This window comes from Anabas testudineus, chromosome 13 (genome assembly GCF_900324465.2).
Source record: "Anabas testudineus chromosome 13, fAnaTes1.2, whole genome shotgun sequence".
NCBI lineage: Eukaryota > Metazoa > Chordata > Actinopteri > Anabantiformes > Anabantidae > Anabas > Anabas testudineus.
The window spans coordinates 25,562,029-25,581,525 of record NC_046622.1 but is presented as its reverse complement, the minus strand read 5'-3'; the positions used below and the strand labels follow the sequence as shown (position 1 = coordinate 25,581,525).

At 41.5% G+C, this 19,497-nt stretch overlaps 1 protein-coding gene across 1 annotated transcript; it reads left to right on the top strand.

Annotated features, from left to right (window-relative positions):
• Nucleotides 1-8,126: 8,126 nt before the first annotated feature.
• Nucleotides 8,127-19,278, top strand: phf12b (PHD finger protein 12b). Its single transcript, XM_026371404.1, has 15 exons — nucleotides 8,127-8,819; nucleotides 9,138-9,319; nucleotides 11,207-11,279; nucleotides 11,430-11,886; nucleotides 12,376-12,496; nucleotides 12,592-12,724; nucleotides 12,860-13,024; nucleotides 13,415-13,558; nucleotides 13,915-14,638; nucleotides 15,407-15,511; nucleotides 15,598-15,744; nucleotides 15,824-15,919; nucleotides 17,272-17,354; nucleotides 17,491-17,629; nucleotides 18,102-19,278. The coding sequence occupies exons 1-15, from the start codon at nucleotides 8,754-8,756 to the stop codon at nucleotides 18,566-18,568; spliced, it is 3,102 nt and encodes a 1,033-aa protein (XP_026227189.1). The 5' UTR covers nucleotides 8,127-8,753; the 3' UTR covers nucleotides 18,569-19,278.
• Nucleotides 19,279-19,497: the final 219 nt, after the last annotated feature.

Sequence of the window (19,497 nt, the reverse complement as noted above, 5' to 3'; positions counted from 1 at the left end):
TTGGAGATTTTCTGTCATGCACTTCTTGTCCCTGGCTTTTAGTTTGACAGTCCCTTCCAGTCCTGGTCCTTTTTTCCACTCACTCCAGCTTCACTTAATCATCTCTTATGGATTACATCTATTCTCCCCCTGCACAAATCACCTGATGTGTTTCACCATGTTTCCCCTGCTCCTTTTTAAACTCCCCTCAGATGTCATTGCTTTGCCAGATTGTCAGTTTTAATACTGCTTTCTAGCCAGCTATTGTCCTTTGCCTTGTTCTAGTCCAGTGTTTTTTGACCATGTTGCAAGCTAGACCTTGCCCCTGCATCAATTTTTTTTCAGTATTGCTCTTTGCTTTGGATTCTTGTTTTGTCTCCCAGCTCTCCCATCTGAACGCCTTTGACATACCTGTTTACCTGGCTCATTGACATTGGACTTAGATGCATACAGATTTTGGATTGTGGACCTTGAATACCTCAGTTGTGAGTTTGAGAGTTTTTGACTGCCTCTTTGGTAGTGATTTCTCATTTCCCCTTTTTGTTCTTGTTTATTGACTTAATAGTTTTTGTTGATACACTGTCCAATAAAAAAGTCACCACCTGGATTTAACAAGCAAGCAAGCAAACCTCCATTTAGATAATAACTGCATGGATGAATATTATTCAGCTGGCAACAAGTTATTTAACTCTAATGCAGCGAGTAGCCTCACAAACACACATCCTGTGGTTGGAAAAGATGTTAATCTCTTTCAGAAGGGTCAAATTATTGGCCTGCATTAAGCAAAGAATACATCTTAGGAGATTGCTGAAACGACTCATGTACTACTAAGTGAAAAACTGCCCAGTGCATGAAGGTCATGTTGTCTGATGAGTCCAGATTTGCACTGTTCCATAGTGATCAGGGTAATAAGAGAGGTATGTGAAGTGATGCACCCATCATTCCAAGTGCTTATCTTACAAACCTGTGGGGCAGTGCTATGATCTGTGGTTGCTGTCACAGACCTAGGATCCGACTCCATAGCCAGGGAACACACAACACACGAATGTAAGTCAAATGACGGTTTATTGACAAAAATGATGTGCAATGGATGGGTCACAGTAGTCAGCAACTGGACGGGGCTGTCGCCAGGGGAGTATGGTAGTCTAGGAGAGGAGACAGGGGCAAGTCAAATCTGTGGCTGGATCTTAAATAGTGTTAATGGGGGTTACTCACTGGAGTCTTGATGAGTGATGGTCGAGGGGCATGGAGGTCACTCACAACTTCAGGCTTCAACCGGGAAACATGAAAGGTCGGGTGGATGCGAAGGGAGCTGGGGAGGTACAGACGGACTGCCACAGGGTTGACCACCTTGGTGTTGGGAAAAGGACAGACGAACCTAAGAGCCAGCTTCCGGTTCTCCACCCGTAACGGGACATCCGAGGAGGAGAGCCACACCCGCTGGCTGGGTCTGTAGGCCAGAGCCGGCCTACGCTGCCGATTAGCTTGAGTCTCATAGGAAGTACTGGTCTGAACGAGGGTGGCACGGGCTCTCCTCCAGGCCAAGTGGCAAAGGCGTACTGAGGTCCGTGCAGATGGAACTGATGAGCCCTTCTCATGAACATCGAATAGCAGAGGCTGGTACCCATACACCACCTGGAATGGAGTCGACCCAGTGGCTGAAGACGGTAGGGAGTTGTGCGCGTATTCAATTTAGAACACCTTTGCGACCAAGATGTACAGAAGATGAAGGCCGGTCTCCAGCTCCTGGTTGAGCCTCACTGTCTGGGCATTGGACTGAGGTTGGAATCCAGACGACAGGCTGACGGAGATCCCCAATAAACAACAGAACTCAGTCCAGAAACGGGCGGTGAATTGGGGTCCTCTGTCTAACACAATGTCCCTGAAAAGACCACGGAGACGGAAGACATGTTGCACCAATAGGTCTGCTGTCTCCTTAGTCGATGGAAGTCGGGCTAGGGGAATGAAATGAACCATCTTAGAGCACCTATTCACCACAGTCAGGATGGTGTTGAGGCCCTTTGACACCGGGAGCCCAGTGACAAAGTCCAATGAGATGTGGGGCCCACCTGTCGACTGTTGAGATGGAGCAGTGGTAAACTTTCCTTTGAGGAGCTCGGAAGCTCTTTGTGCCTCAGGAGTCCAGGTAAAACAGGTTTTAGTGGATGTGAGAGCATGAATTGGACTGGACCTTCTATAGAAGTTAGGAAAACCCAGGAACCTTTGCAGAGCCTTCCTGGGCTCTGGAGGGGGCCAGTCCCACGTTGCACAACCCGTCGCACATGTTCGGTTTCAAACTTGGAGAAGATAAGGATGTCATCAAGATAAACAAAGACAGACTTATGCCTCTACTTGGTCTGATACCTGGGGTGTGGAAGCACGTTGCGGAGCAGCCCGGGCCCCATCCGAGCACTCTGCCGGAGGACCAATCGATGTGGGGATTATGGCGTCTAAGGCAAGAGGAGCCTAGAACCAAGGGCAGACCGGGGGAATGAATAATGTGAAACTGCAGAACTTCACGGTGATTGTCAACAGAAAGGTGAACAGAATCTGTGATAGCAGAACAGGGATGAATGACATGCCGTCAAGTGCTTTTACCTGCATAGGTTGCAGAAGAGGATGGAGTTAATCTGGAGTAAACCCAGATTAGCTGCCAGTTGTTGGTCCATGAACTCAGAATCCGCCCCAGAGTCAATGAAGGCCGGAATGGTGATTACCTGATCCTTAAACCGCAAATGAATGTCCATGAGGGGACGAGCCTCAGAAGAATGTTTCAGGGTGCGGCTCAGCGGACGGCCCCAAGCTGCTGCTGAGCCCTGGCTTTTAGTGGACATGAGGCTACCCGATGTGACAAACCTCCGCAATATAGACAGATTGTTCTTAAGATGTCTCTGCCTCTCCTCTGTACTGAGCCGGGTCCGTCCAATCTGCATAGGTTCCAAAGCATGGGCCGCTGCTGGAGGAACCTGGAGGGAGAGAGGGCTGTGAGGAAAAGACCCACCAGGCAGCATGTGAGGATGTGCTTTAATGTGTTCTCTGGTTCGTTCTTTTAGCCTCCGATCAATGTGAATAGAAATGTCGATCAACCCATCTAGTCTCTCTAGGAAATCACAGGCTGCCAGCTTGTCCTTTACCCTCTCGCTCAGTCCCTTATAAAACATGGTATAGAATGCAGAGTCATTCCAGTCACAGCGCAGCAAGAGTCTTTAGCTACTGACCTGGCACCCTGTTTGATATCTGCCAACTTGATAGTTGTGTCCTTGTCTGGTTTGGTAGGGTCAAATATCTTGATAAGTTAATCTGAAAAGGCTTTGGAGGAACCGGCGGCTGCGGCGCAGCTTCACTCCGCTGTTGCCCAGGCTCTCGCAGGTCCAGTGAGCCTCTGCTGTAGTTTCCCAGTCATCTGGGAACTCATCCTGACCACCGAGAGCCTGTCTCAACTTCTGCCTGATTTCTTCGCAAGTTTCTTTATTCTTTAGCTTCCACCACTTGGTCTTCTTTTCTGTCTTCCCTCTCTTCTTCTTCCTGACCTGGTCTGGTTACACTCTCTCCTACCACCACTTTGCAGTCACTAACCTCTCTCAAATGACCTCGTCTACATAGGATGTAGCCCACCAGCATACTCCTACCTCCACTTCTGTATGTCACTCTGTGTTCCTCTCTCTTATGGAAGTAAGTGTTGACTACAGCCATTTTCATCCTCTTAGCGAAGTCCACCACCATCTGTCCTTCCAGATTCCTCTCCTTTACACCAAACCTGCCCATCACCTCTGTTGCCCTCACCAACATGCCCATTGAAGTCTGCTCCAACAACTAGTCTCTCTCCTCTGGGCATACTCTCTATGACCTCATCAAACTCACTCCAAAATCTCTCCTTCTCTTCTAACTCACAGCCAACTTGTGACGCATACCCACTGACTACATTCACCATGACCCCTTCAATTTCTAGCTTTAGGCTCATCGCCCTGTCCGAGACTCTTTTCACCTCTAGAACATTGTTCACAAACTCCCCCTCCAGGATCACTCCTACCCCGTTTCTCTTCCAATCCACACCATGGTAGAACAGTTTGTATCCTCCTCCAGTACTATGTGCTTTGCTGCCCTTCCACCTTGTCTCCTGCACACACAGTACATCTACCTTCCTTCTCTCCATCATGTCTGGCAACTTCACACTGACAGGGAAAGGCCTCTGCCTTTCTGTCATTGTGCCAACATTTAGAGTCCCTGTTCCTGCCTTTCCCCTTCTCTCTCTGACCACGAACCCTTCTGCCTACCCTCTTTCTTCGACCAACAGTAGTCCAATTTCCATCGGCCTCAACCGGTATGAAAGTCTTATGGACGATTCGCATAGTTGTTATTGGCAATTTTTACGCTGGATGCCCTTCCTGACGCAACCCTCTCTATTTATACGGGCTTGGGAACAGCACAGAAGTCAACAGATTGCAACCCCTGTGGCCAGATTGGTGTTCACATGTTGACATGTTGCTGACAAATGCACGTTGACCTAAAATTCATTGACTGGTTGACTTTTATTGTTTTAACTCTAGTGAACAACTTTTAACCGTACTAAACAACTAAACACAGAAGACCCAACATAGGACACCGCCTCACATATGGAAGGATTATTTTTGGGAGTTAGCTAACGAACTGCAGCTAACTCCAAGTATAAGTGCAAAGTTTTTATTACAGTGCTCGCATGTGGAACACTTTCAGTGCGAAGTTACATTTCAGATAGCAGGAGGAGTCAATGTGATGTTTGTGCCATTAAATACATATAAACACAAATTTTATGTTGTGTTATTAACATTATACACATATGCTTATGGATTCAAACAACGTCTGCTTAGAGTAAAATGTTACTATTAAACCTCACAGAAAAACAACAGCTTATGCTTCATTCAAAGGCTGACCAAATACTTAAATAGCGTTAAATGACATTTGATTTCATTCTCATTGAGATATTGAAAGGCAACTACACCAATTTTCAGCTTGCTTTTAATGGTTCTAGTTTCTGGAGGACACATCCAAGATGTAAGATATATTTATTAAACTTATCAATTTTGTCAACATTTTAAAATGCTGCTCTGCTTAAAACTAAAAGACTCCATAGGATGATGTGATCTATAGTTAGATATCATCCGGTTAGACATTCTACATATGTAATTCTGCTTCTCAGATCTTCAGACATAATCTGAAATGAAAAACACCATATCAGCTGGAGTTTTTCAGTTAGTAGCAGAAGGATTTTGAAAATGGGGAAGTCATAGAGAAGTTAATTGTACATAAAGCACTGCTACTTCACAAACATCTTCAATAAAAATATTGTTCAGTAAAAAACAATACAATAATCATGTTGAGTGAATATTTTGTGTCCATTTGATCATGTAAACTGTTCTGCAGAATATCTGAGTTGCTCATATAAAGCTAATAACTTTGAAGTGATCTGATGAATAGATAAATTTAATAAAAACACAAGTCACATTTAATGACCTGACACTAAATATGACTGGAGTTGAGTTAATGTGTCAAATTTAAATCAGTCTACTTTTAGTTTTATGAATTGCCTTATTTGATTCTTGACAAAGTTTGAAAAGATTCTGTGCACCTTCTCAAGTCACAATAATCAAACCTTTCCGGTTTACGTGTGTTGACAGAACAAATAGCTGTGAAATGTCCTGAAAGCGTCCCTCTCACATGAATGGTTATGGCGGCAAACTGATTTGGTTAGCCAACCATAATGAGTTAGTGCATTGTCACTATCATGTTGGTAAAACATCTGTACTAATAAAAAATCAATACTTGTGGCATAATAGTAGCTTGCTCTATAATTTTCCTCTTTCTTTAATTTTAAAATCTAGGGATTTTGCTCTTGGCATGTTTAGCCAAGTTTGTACAAGTACAAGTCAAAAAGAAAAAACATAATGTGACATTAATTGCAGTAATCTATCATGTTTACATTTTTTGTTGTTCTTCTACAACACTGCAATTGCATGGTGAAAGTAATTTTATTTTACTAAAATTAAATATGAATGTGATCTCTGGTCCATTGTAGTATGCACCTCCAGAAAAGAAATCAGTAACGTATTGTGTGTGCGTAATGAACAAATGAAAACAGTCCCCTTACATGTAATAATTATCTGTGCAATAAAACTGTAATGCATCTAGTGTTCAACCTGATGTACTGCATACAAGGCACCGCCAAGGCAGCAGTATAACTCTGAGGCAGCTTCAATAGATTGGCAAAAACAGCAGAAGAGCAACAATAAGCTCTGCATACTTGCAGATAAACCTTTGTGTCACACTGGGAGCACTGAATGAGGACATTTCTTTACCAGTTCAATGTGGCTCCACACATCTGAATCAAGCCCCATTCAGATTTTTTTTCTGCATTTTTTTCTTGCTGGTTGATGGATCTTTTCCCCAGTCTGAAAACAACACAACCAACCTGACCTTTGTAGGCAAGACTAATAATGCACGTCTTCCATCAGTGCTGGCAGCACAAAAATGGCAACAAGCATGGATGAGGTCAAGATAGCTGCGGTAATAGTCCACTTAGAAGCTCATACACATCATAACCATGTTAGGTAAATATGCCTACACCCTGAGGATGTGTTCTTTTATCTTACTTAACATCTTAACATCACAAGGTTATGGCCACAACATTGATTTTTCAGCTGAAGATATAAAGTAGACAGCTTTATAAAACATGTCCTGTTGTTTTCTCTCAGTTATATGATTAGTTGATGTCATTTGCTTGAGCATTTCAAATGCTTATTAAGACTAAGTCAGTATTCCTATATAAATTCAAATTCACTGCCAGTGAAAACTACATGTACCTCACAAATTTAGACTGGTACATTTACATAATTATTAAGAACATCATGTTCAATAGAGATGTATAAATATTTAGGTATGTTTCAGAACATGTACTTAGTATTTCAACTTGATTAAGGAAATTGAAGTGGCACTTCCTCTTATCATAGACAATCTGTTTTAGGCAAGTTCTTTTATTTCTACTGGAGTATTAATGTTTGTACTTCTGCCATTCCTGTCAATAACACTGGAAATGACAGTGTCTGCATCCGCAAAACCTCAAGTCTCAGTGGTAAATTGTTTAAGAAAACACAACACAGAATTTAGGAGTGCTGGATACCACACTTTTAAATTTAACAAACTGAAATTTGTGACCCAGGTTTATATAGTACATTTTCCATTTCCACTGAGATGATCCTATTCAGGTGGTAGTAGAAGTACAAAAACGCAACACTTAATTATAGTGCTCTGGATTGCAATGGAGTAAAATTAATATATAATGAAAATACTTTATTAACGTACAAGTAAGTACTTCATTCCTATTTTTGCTGTAGAATTCTTGCTGAGAAGCCATTTGGATAACTTATTGTTAGAGCACTGGCTCCATCTACTGACAAGTGCTGCAAATTCCTCATCCATTTTAACTATTATCTTTAGTGTCATCATTACAGTTTTCCACTGTGCCTGGCCTCCCTTGTGTAACATACTGACATGGTTGTGAGATAATAAGATATGGTCCTTTATCCTTTTAGTGACCACTTTGGGCCTTTGCCAAAAGACAGGACATCATTGTGCAGCTTTGGTTACAGGATTTAGACAGACTCACTTTCCTTAGCAGGAACAGAAAGACTAATCAGCAGCAGCAACGTTACCTCTTCTTTTAAAAACTATGCAAATTAGCATCGATGGACGGTGCTACTGGCTGCAGCCACAACAGGAGGGGAGGCCAACACAAGTAAACAAGTTACACAAGTGCCAGGACAATGCTACTCATTTTAGGACCAGTAACACTGTGATGGTAAACGTGTGAGAAGTAGGCACCAGTGGTAATAGCTCCACAGTAGTAGTAGCAGTAGTAGCTTGCAGTACTCTGTATAACTGGTGCATTAATAACAACTGCAGTGGACTTGGATAGTTGGGCTATAGTTCATAACCAATACAAAGCAATTAATATTAGCAGAGTAAAGACTGTGACAGCAATAGCTATATCTATCTGAGTAATTCTGTAGTTAGATACAATGTACCCCATAAAACGATAAAGATATCTGCTCCACGTTACAATGTACGTTTACTAGCAAGCTATATGCCTTCCAATACGCATGCGCCGCCGGCTGTTCGCGGTTGCGCCAACTTGTAGAGGATGTTGCTAGCCAATGTAGATGCACAGCCTTTTCACAACAATAACATCAACCAAATTCGTATCTCTATATAACTGATTTGAGGATTTTACTATCTGAGCGCTATCGGAAATCTTACATCGGACTGCGCTACGCCGACTTTCCATCTGTATTTCGGGGCTACATATTCTGTTGACAATGGGAGCGGAGGGGTTTGGAAATTTACAAAGCTCCTTTTTGGAGGAGCAGAGACAGAAATCATGGCTGGCTAGCTAGGCCGCAGATGGATTTGTAGTTGGCAGCAGCAATATACTGATATTAAATATTCGATGTCGGATTGGCACTAGTACCTAAAAGAAGCCCGCGTTTTAATTCCACGATTGCCGTTGTTTTTTGTCTGGTTTTGGATCAACAATATAAGCTAGTGAACCGACTAGCTTCACAACCTTGACTGGTTGACGTAGTTAGCTTCTGCAGACAGCTATCGATAGTTAGCATCGCTTGACCAGCTGCTGGTCAAAAGAATTTGGAATAATACGTTTATTGCGGGGTTTACTTGCATTGTTGCAAGTCTAGTATATAGTTGTACTGCTATTTCTATTCGTAGCGTCTACTTCTGGATGAATGTGGGACAAAATGGAGACCCCAACGATTGTGTACGATTTGGATACCTCTGGGGGCTTAATGGAGGTGAGGTTGCTATATGGAGGCTATAATTAGGTTTAATGTTTTCTTATTTCTAAAGCATTAATGTATATACCAACATGATGACTGCAGACGTAAACAGACATCAATAGCTTGCTGTCGAAAAATTCCTCGGCTAACTTAGCTAAGTCAATAGTTCGGGTTTCTAACGGAGGCCACAAGTGAACATTACCGCTCTGCCAAGACCTTAGCATGAAATGGCATAGAAGGCACGAGCCTATACATTTATATTCCTATTCTCTAGACAAATAAAAAGATGGGTCAACCGTGATCTCACACTGAACAGCTTAACAACTTTTACAGAAAATCCAAACACTGTTGGCTCCTCCGAAGTCCGATGAGATCGAGAAACGGAGTCGGAAGTTGGTCAGAGACGTCCGGCGGAGCGGCAGGGCCACCAACCATGACACCTGCGATAGTTGCCGGGAGGGGGGGGACCTCCTGTGCTGCGACCACTGTCCTGCAGCTTTCCACCTCCAATGCTGGTAAGTTAGTTATTTGAACAAAAAGACAGAGTGCACAGGGACACACTGTAAACACATAAATGCATGCTAAGTGTAAAACTGAGTATGCTAACTGGATGTAGCATACTCCGTGAGTGAGGATTGTTTCCTTCAATTATGACGTTTTGTTGTTATTGGTGCTGCGTAATTGAGCGTGTGGCATATCACCAGAGGTATGTGAATTAAATTCTGTACTCGGGTGCGCTGACTTTTACTAGTCGTTGATCAGCACACATCCGCTACACAACTGTTCCTTTTTTAAATTCAAATTCAGCCATTGGTGGTTTACCTAATTTCACACTGTATTCCCCGTACGGAGCAACCAAGAAGGGCAGTCGTGAGCCCTGTGTAGTGCTTTGTAAAGTTGAATTCAGTTTCACATTGTTGCTTGGGGAATTCACATAAACTGTTCACCCACACATCACATTACAAATTAAATTATCTATCTGGTTTACTTAGAAGCTAAAAACAAAAGTGTACGTTTAATGGATAGTTTACGGTAATTTTTGGCGTCGAGAAACCTAAAGTAGCTAATCGTTATATTACTCCGCTCTACGCGCGGGTGTCTCGTATATTATATATGTCTCCTGGTTAATTGGACAGCTAATGTAGCGATTTTTCATTCGTTATTGTCAATGGAAAAATCCTGTCACTGTGTGGCCTAAGAGAAAAGCGCTGGTAGCGTTTTCCGTTAAAGCGGCTGTAGAACCAACTTGCAGTCGGTCCTCCCCTCCTGTTGTGGCTGCAGCCAGTGGAGCAGCTGCTGCTAAAAATGGAGTCGAAGCTGCCTCTGTTTACAATATGGCGACCTCCCTGCTCTTTTTTCTATTCCACCGCCATCTTACAAACCGAGTTCTAAATGAAGGGCTTTATAAAGAACACTGGTGTAAAATTTAGTTATTTTTTGATATGTAATAGCCGCACGGCAGTTTTTGTTATGGAGCTGCCGTCCCATTGTAGCAGGTGTCCGGGGCCGCTTCGCACTGCTCCGCTAAACATCTGCTTCCATGACTATTTTAACTTTGGTATTTGGAAGAATGGACTGCACGCTGCAGGTTGGTAACCAGACGGAGTTTCCTTATAAGGTCAGGGTGTGAACGGTGAACATCTGTATGGCTTGCAGTTATTTCATATGGCTGCACATTGCAAAGAAGCTTGACGCACAAAGGTGTGTTATCTTAAAGATAACAATATGTAACTTGTGATAATCTTTGATAGTAAATGGGTCAGAATACTGCAGATTTAAACCCCTTATAATGGGTCTTTTATATATCATTACATTGGCATTATTACCTTCCTCAATACACAATCCATATAGTTGTGTATATTGTGTTGTGTATTTTGTAAGATTACAGTTCTCTATAGTTGCAAAACAAACGCAGAGAAATGGGAAATTGTGATTTCTTAATACACCATCTCTTTAGTGTAATGTAATTGTAAATCCACAAGATGGAGGTAGACCAGTGCAGAGAGATTTAATTTACATTATAAAAACAATAAGAAAACGGAGTTAATCCCCTGTAACTATCTATCAAATCCGATTTTATTTTATCCAAATAATCCAGTATCACTAAAATAATAAAATTATTTTGCCTCAGTGTGCAACAAACTTTTTATGTCCATTTATGTCCTTAGTCCATAAATGGATATTGAATATTTTCCAAGACCAAGTATTGCTTGCAAGAGCAATTAGAAAACTGGGGACCTATATGCCAATACATAAAGAATCACTTGTAAAATGAGACACCATAATTTTGAAGAATTATGTCATAAGTGCACAATAATGTTTATAAATATATCTGCAATAATTATCAACATGATAATGTAGTAATGTATAGTAATAATGTGTGTTTTATCCTCCCTCTAAAGCAACCCACCTCTTAGTGAAGAAATGCTTCCACCAGGAGAATGGATGTGTCACCGCTGCAATGTTCGAAAAAAGGTATTGGGCATGTCTCCTCTCTTAGACCCACAGTCTTCCACCAGAGTTACTCCCATGCCACTTTTGAAAAGTAAAGTTTTTTTGTTTATGAAATGGACTTAACAGTCTATGTTTTGTTTTGGTTGTTTTTTTCTTTGTTTCTCTGATCAGAAACGTGAGCAGAAATCAGAACAGACAAATGGTCTACCTGAGAGGTCTTCAGCCAAGCGCTCTTCATCCCCAGCTGTGGAGCTGGAGCTCAGTGCTGGCCCTCTGCGGCTTGATGGCTTGCCTCCGGGAGCTGGAGCAGCAGGACCCGGTCTAAGGGTGGCCCAAGTACGTCTCTTGGATCGCAGGACCAGCAGTAGGCCTAGTAGTCGGCCTGGGACACCTACTTCCAACACTTCATCCACTCCAACCCCCTCAGAGGAACAGAATGACGGGGAAGAAGAGGCAGCAGAACCAGAGGATGAAGAGCAGGGTGCAGAACTGGAAGGTGCTGCACTATCTCCTTCAACACCTCGCCTCCTCAAGAGACCATTTCAGCTGCTAATAGCAGCTGCTATGGAGAGAAACCCCACACAATTCCAGCTGCCCAGCGAGCTCACCTGTACAACTACACTGCCAGGTCAGTCATGACCACCTACCTAACTATGACACAGTCTATGCTACTTTTTGGTTCATTCAAATATAGGTTAGGGTTAACTTGAGCAATAACAAGTTCAGATGTGCCATTCCATCAATGTAAGCTATACAGCCAAAAGTTGTTTTCTGAAACTTGTATGGCCTCCAACCGTTTGTAAGCTAGTTCTTCTGTGAATCTGAGTTTTGCATAGAATGAATATTACTTTCAAATAGGTTTTATAGATATCAATTGTGACCTGTTGTTGGATCCTGTGGCAAAGGTTGAATAACTACTAAAACAGACATTCCACAAACCATACTACAAGTAGATTAGGCAGGTTAGAGAAAGCAGATAATAAAAACAAAGTACTGCATGCTGGGTACAAAATGGGTCCTGGAATGTATTAAGCAATACAGATTTCAGTCTGTTACAGCAGAAGGATTTCTGTGTAGGACTGTTAGAAAAATGTTTCTGTCTTGTTTGAAATTGTAGGCAGCAGCAAACGTAGGAGGAAAGAGGAACTGCTAGGGAAGCCATTCAGGAGGCCTCAGCATGAACTGGATCCCAATGGTCTGGTCCCTCTACCAGTAAAAGTCTGCTTTTCTTGCAACAGGTTAGCATTACCTGATTACTGCATATACACAGATGAACACACAGGCATCTAATGTTTTCATATGCTCTTCTGTTTCTTTTTATTCCCCTTTACAGAAGTTGCAGGTTGGCTCCATTGATCCAGTGTGATTATTGTCCTCTCCTGTTCCACATGGACTGTCTGGACCCTCCACTCACAGCTTTACCTGCTGGAAAATGGATGTGTCCAAATCATGTTGAGCACTTAGTGGTAAGAAGTATGCTCTTGGCTTGGAAATAAACTTTTGTTTCTTAAATATTATTTTTACTTTTGGCACAAGACACAAGACAAGACAGCACAACATAATAATTAGATTTCCATGTCAAATGTTTGTCTGATGTCTAGCTGAATCAGAAGAGTCTGAGGTTGTCCAGCCGCTGTCAGCTCTTCGACCAGTTCCAGGACAGGATGTCACAGCATGCTGTCAAGTTGGACTTCCTGCGTAGGGTTCATCGTAAGAATGCACCTAATCGGCGTACCTCTCTCCTGCACAACAAGAAGACCATCAAGGTAGGCTGGCTGCCTCACTGTGGCAATGTAGACAGTGTAATGGTAGAGTTCTGATGCCAGTATTTCTCCAGGGGTGAAATACATTTTTTAATGGTCAGGCCTGAATTTCTGAAATAGTCCTGTGGTAAACAGATATAGGCTAAAAAGTCACTGCATGCATCTTATCTCTTACTGTGCACTGACTCACAAACTTATACAAACCATGTTATGCATTGAAAATGTTTGGGTTTCTGTTGTTAAATAAAAATAAATGCTGATGGAACAGACTAACAGACAGTTTTATGTTCAGCTACTTTGAATATGACAGTTGTCGTGTTTATTCAAATAAGTTAGAATATGTTAAGAAAATGGAAGTTAAAGCAATGCACTTTGATTCACTCTTGGACTCAGGTGCCAGATGCCATCAAGTCCCAGTACCAGAATCCTCCCCCCATCCTGCTTCCTGCAGGACTGCGCCAATTGGAGCTGGTTTGTAGAGGTGTTCCCGACCATCAGCCCTCAAAGCACCTCACCACAGAGGCGGAGCAGGAGGAGGTGGGCAAAAGAAAAAAGAATTTACTTTAGGAGAAACTAGACACAATATCTTTTTATGCTGTAGACCTAGTTACTAACAAAAGATAAGTTGCATCTATCTACCTGACTGTACAGCAGTAGCCATGAGTCAAGTCTCTCAAATATGGTGGTAGATGGCTTTATATTAAAAAACAATACAAAACATAATGTGCATCAGCTCCATGAGTTCCACTAGTTTAAAGTTCATTTCAAATATTGGAATAGAATGAAATCATGATATAACTTGCTTGTCTTTATTACTTCATTAGACAGAGAATGTTTCTAGAAAAAATAGATTGATGCATCTCACTTAAAAAAAATGGTTCTATGTTGAACAGTGGCTTCAGGATGTTATCGCCCTCCAGTGCAGCATCATGCGACACCTGTCTACCAAGCAGAAGGCTTCATCCACAGTGCTGTCCACAGAGTGGGCGTCTGAACAGAAAGCAATTACTAAATCATGTGAGACATTAGAGGATAAAAAAATTCAGGCCTCTTTAGAAAGGACTTTCTCTGACCCCTGCTCTAAATCCTGGACTATATCTGATGACCTACAAGGGACCTCTCTTTCAAAAGACCACCCAGGTGAGCTGGGTGTTTATAAATGCAGCATGACTCCATGTCAGAACTGTAGGAAATCTAGTGAACCTCTATCAGAGCAGTGTCAGCCTCCTAAAGCTAATGGACCTGTAGTCTGTAACAGTGCCTCAGACTGCTGCAGGCAGGCAGAGCTCCAGCACAGATTGAAGCCCAGTACAACTTCCCAAGACTTAGCTCCTGTCTCTAGTCTGGTGAACCATATAGGCACAGAAATGGTTAAAAAGGAGCCTGAAAACACTACAGGGGCCTGCACTCAGAAAAACTGCCCTGCACTGACGATATGGCCCCACGTCAGCAAGCAGAACCACAAGGATCCGATGGAACTCCAAAAGAAGTGTATGAGCAGTGATGAACCCCCCCTCTACTCAATCACTAGCAGTTCCCACTCAGACACACCACCACCGAAAGGCAGCCAGGAGCTCGACTCAACCAAGCTGGGACTCTCACCACCACCTACTCGAGGTACATGTTCAAAATGTAGTAAAGTTCTCACCATTAATAAGTCTCCCAGGTTCACTTGAGCTTCTCTTGGGATTTTATTAGTAAACATTTACATCGTAGCACTCTGTGTTCACCAACAATAGCCAATGATTACTTGATTGATGATTATTTTTAGTACATGTATTGTTTGTTTTTTTTTTTTTTCATAGAAAAAAATATAAATCCACACAGACTATATATCTGAATGCACCTCTTGATTAATTACATAATGACACTGCAATTCTATGGGAAAGGACCATCAAATCATGACCAATTAGACTAATAAATGAATCAGCACATTAATCAGTAATAAAAATAATAAGTGCTTGGAGACCTAATCCAATATAAGTGGGAGGTCTCAGAAAGGTGTAAAATGAAAGTCAGGCTTAGGTTTTAAAAAAGTGTTCATAGTTGTAAAAATAGCTGTTAAATTCTGTTAAATACAGTCAGTGGTCATTTTTTGCAGCTTGTAGTTCTTGACACATTTTCACTGTGCAACACTCACTCACTGAAATACCAAGCTATCCACTGCAGTCCATTAGCTCCCTCTTGTGGTCATTGGCAACAATTTCCCAGCTGTTTGAAGTTGAAAAGAAAGATTTATTAAGTAATTAAAACATTGAACACCATTTAACATTTTTAAAAAGATACTGTTGAACATAAAATAAATATTTCTAATTTGGTCGCATGTTGGTGAGCAATCTTTCAAATTAATGTTAGTGGGTTAACTTGTATGTTTCTCCTCTACAGAGATAAAGTGTGGACCTGAACTGATGGAGTCACTGCTGCCCAGTACCTTCTCCTCTATTGCTTCCCTGTCCAGCTGCATGACAGATGGAAAGGATGATCATGGAGGTTAGGGTGGTGATAGTTTGTAGCACAGAAATGTCATGTCTGTGCTGAAGCAATAAATAATAATGTGTGTTTATGTGCGTGTGTAGGGATTGAGCTGGACAAACTGGATGCGGACATGATAAAGCTCTTGGCCTGGCAGAGGATTCAGCAGCTCTTCCCCCCAAAAGCCCCTAGCTCTCTGGCTTCACCAGCCACCAGTGCCATTTCGAAAACCCTATCCCCCCACCCTGAGAGTAAGACACTCACTCGCAAGGATGAACAAAGTTTTCTGAAAGTATTTCCATAGTTTAAAATGTGGATCTGTTCCTACAGGTCAGAAGAAGGTGCAGGCCCGAGCTGTCTTCTACCCTCTGACAGGCAAAGGAGGAGCTGTCAGCATGTGCTATAGGACATTATACATAGGATCTGGTAAGAAATGCTGACTATAGTGCTGTACTGTAGACTGTGTTGTCTTTACCGCTTTAATAATGTTTTATGTAGGCAAAGTTCTTGTAGATCTGCTTTTGTTTAGAACACAGGTTTGTGTACTTTTATTTAAGTAATACTGTACTCTGGACACCTTGAATAATTTGTGCCTTTGATCAGTCTGAGAGTGGTGTGTAAAGTGGCTGGAAACAGTATATGAACCCTTTGGAATGTTCTGGTTTTAAATGGTCAAAAATGTGACCTGAATGCTGCCAACAAACCAAAAATTATACACTTTAAATTATTGGACTGACTACAGCTTGAAGCTGGCTTGGTGTTATGGCTATTTTACTTCCATTTCCCAATCTCACCTAAATAGTGTTGCCTTTCTTTTAGCACAGATTTCACTTTTTATTAAGTACAGTGTCTTTTTGATTTGAATTCCCTTCTGAATTTCTGTTCTCATGGGATTAACAGGATTTGCAGTATTATCTATTGCCAGAACTTGCAGTTTTTATGACCACTCGTTAAGTGTGGTGCCCACTTGACTCAGTCGTCAGGTGTTCCAGACTGTCAAAGATGGCAAATCTCTGATCTCTGGTGGAAACTCTGGTCTTCGGGTGTGACCCATCAGTGTTTGAATGTCTTAGTCTTCAGATATGTCGTATTGGACACAGGAAGTTACTATAGATCAGAGGTGCAAAGTAATGTTGGTAGAACTTTGGTACAGTTTTGAGGTACTTAAGCATTTTTATTTCAAGTTACTTTACTCCATTACATTTAGTAGGAAATATTATACTCTTACTTCACTACATGTATTTTATAGTTTAGTTACCATTTCCTTTGTAGATGCAGGTATTTAAAACAAGATATAAGTATTTATCTTGGTGCAAAGATATGTTGATTTATTCACAGGACTATGAACCTTGAGGTAAGCATAAGAATAAAAAAAAAATGTTGTGTACCACCAGCATGTAGACCTGATGCCCGTCATTTGTTCTCAGCCCTATCAAAATTTAATTATGCACATTTAACCTTTATGTTAAGTACATAATAATAATAAAAACAGTAATATCATTACTGTTTTCTAGATATATTAAAATGAATTCTGATTGTACTGAGTTGTCAATTCAGTTAGGTGTTGTTGATGTCATTAGCCTGGAAGTTCACACACTTTTAATAGGTGGTGACAGTTATAACCCGTTGATCTGAAATTTGATCATTTTTAATTTCTCTGTGGAACCTTTTTTTTTTCTTTCAAATTGAACTTTGTGTATTAATGCATAAAAGTATCTAACAGGCATTAAGTTTTGCCTTAATATTACAGTCATTACCCTTCTAATGTTTTTGTAAAGGTGCTGACATGGATGTGTGCCTAACCAAATATGGTCATTGCAACTACATATCGGGGAAACATGCCTGTATTTTTTATGATGAGGTATGTGTTTTTTGGTTTATTGATGACATATTGAAGTGTGGAATTTTACTATGCCATAGTTCTACTCTTTTTTTAAAGCATGAAAGTACAGTTGTTGTTGAACATTATGTAAATTATTTCCCTGTGTCCTTTTTAGAATACCAAACATTATGAGCTGCTCAACTACAGTGAGCATGGCACCACCGTTGACAACGTGCTCTACTCATGTGACTTCTCTGAAAAGGCCTTGCCATGTCCACCAAGTGGCTTGGTGGCCAAAGTCCAAGGTGTCATTCGTGAGTACATTGTAGTTGTACACTCTTCATAGTGTGTGCAGTTTAGAGACTCAACAGTGAGTTGAGTCTCAGCTGTGTTAGGGAGGAGTGTCTCTGATGGGCACCACTGTTTCAAAGACTCGATGATGCTGGTGTAGACATGCCAGCAGAGTGAACTAACTTCTCTCCTGGCATCCACAACAGAACATCTCTGCACAAGCTGTCGTTTCATCATTCGGTCCACTCTAACAAAACAACTCCCTTTTTAAAAGGCAAAATTAATTAAATAGTATCAAAATGAAATATAGTTGAACCAGTTGACCTGTTGCATTCAAGGGAATCTGATGACTTACTGGCATTGTAGTTGTACTACCAGTTGATTCCACCAGCTCTGAGATTCTACTTCTGTGTTTCATCCTTTGTTGCTAACTTGCAGTGATAACATGTCAAAGCATTTTGTGCCTGTCTTCATATTTATGTGTTCTCTGTGCAGGTCACAGTAATAAGCATGAGGAGGACGAGGGTCCCAGCTCTGTGGTTGGTCTGTTGCCAACTGGTGGAGTGATGAGCAGCCAGCCTCAGGACAGTTTGGAGCTATTGTGCAGCTGTAAGGCGAGCAGCTCCAGCCTGATCGGAGGCAGCGGGGCAGGATGGGAGGGCACAGCTCTGCTCCACCATGGCAGCTACATCAAATTGGGCTGTCTTCAGTTTGTCTTCAGCATCACTGAGTTTGCCAGTAAGCAGCCCAAAGAGGAGCAGACTGCTGCTCCTGCCACCAGTTGCATGAGCACCTGCAGCAGCTACAGTGCAGCCAGCACTAATACCAGCACCACCCCTATCTACACACCACCACCACCCAACACTGCCACAGTGAGCAGTCCCTCCAGCCAGGATGAGACTGACACTGAGACTGTCCCTCCCCACCAAGTGCCCGTACTGCGCTCCAACTCTGTTCCATGACCCACACCGAAACTCCCACCCTCCCTCTTTTTCTTTTGAAACCTTCCAAGTCACAATGAAGGGAAAGCTGCATAGCTGGTTGGTTAACAGGGAAAAGTTATTTTTTTCATTTTTAATGGTTTATATCTTTGCATGAACTTGAAGTATTATTGACAATCTCTTGTTTTTGAACGACTGACAGTAACCTTATGTTTACTTCAGAGTTTTAGCAACATTATTTACCTTTGCTCTGTTTTTCCTTTGTCAGTATATTAGTTATGTATGGTGTAACATTACTTTGTCAGTCAGCCCATTTAGCACAATTTTTTTATTTTGTAGTATTGGATTCCATATATTCAAAGTTCTTTTGCTGCTTTTGCACCACAGGTAGCTATATATGTATGAAAACATACATGCGTATACACTATAATATGTATATATAATGTAAAAATATATAATTCAGTGCCTCTCAATTTGAGAAACATTGGATTTCATGTAGATTTACCATTATTTGGTTTTTATCTGTACAGTTCATGGAATTTGTGATACTGTGTAGAATACCAGAAGTTTTGTGGTAAAACTTGTTCTTAGTCAGTACTTTCCGCTGTAGTCCATCTGTAAATACCATAATGTTTTAGCACTCATTTTAACATCATGTGCTGCTCTGTATATAAGCACTCTTTGTTGTATCTGCTTGTCTGTTCAAACATGTAAATACAGAAAGATTTTCTAAGAACAAACTCAGTTGATATGTCCTGTTTTTTTCTGCCTTGTTGCTTTCTGACATTCATTTAATCTACCAACAAATTAAGAAATCACACTGAATTATAATTGTTTGGTTCAAAACCTAGTAGTAGAGGCCAAGACATTTCTTTACCTCACGTGCAGCTGTGATGGGAAATTAATAATTAGCTCTCATCTGTTAAAACTGATTCACCCTTGTTACACTA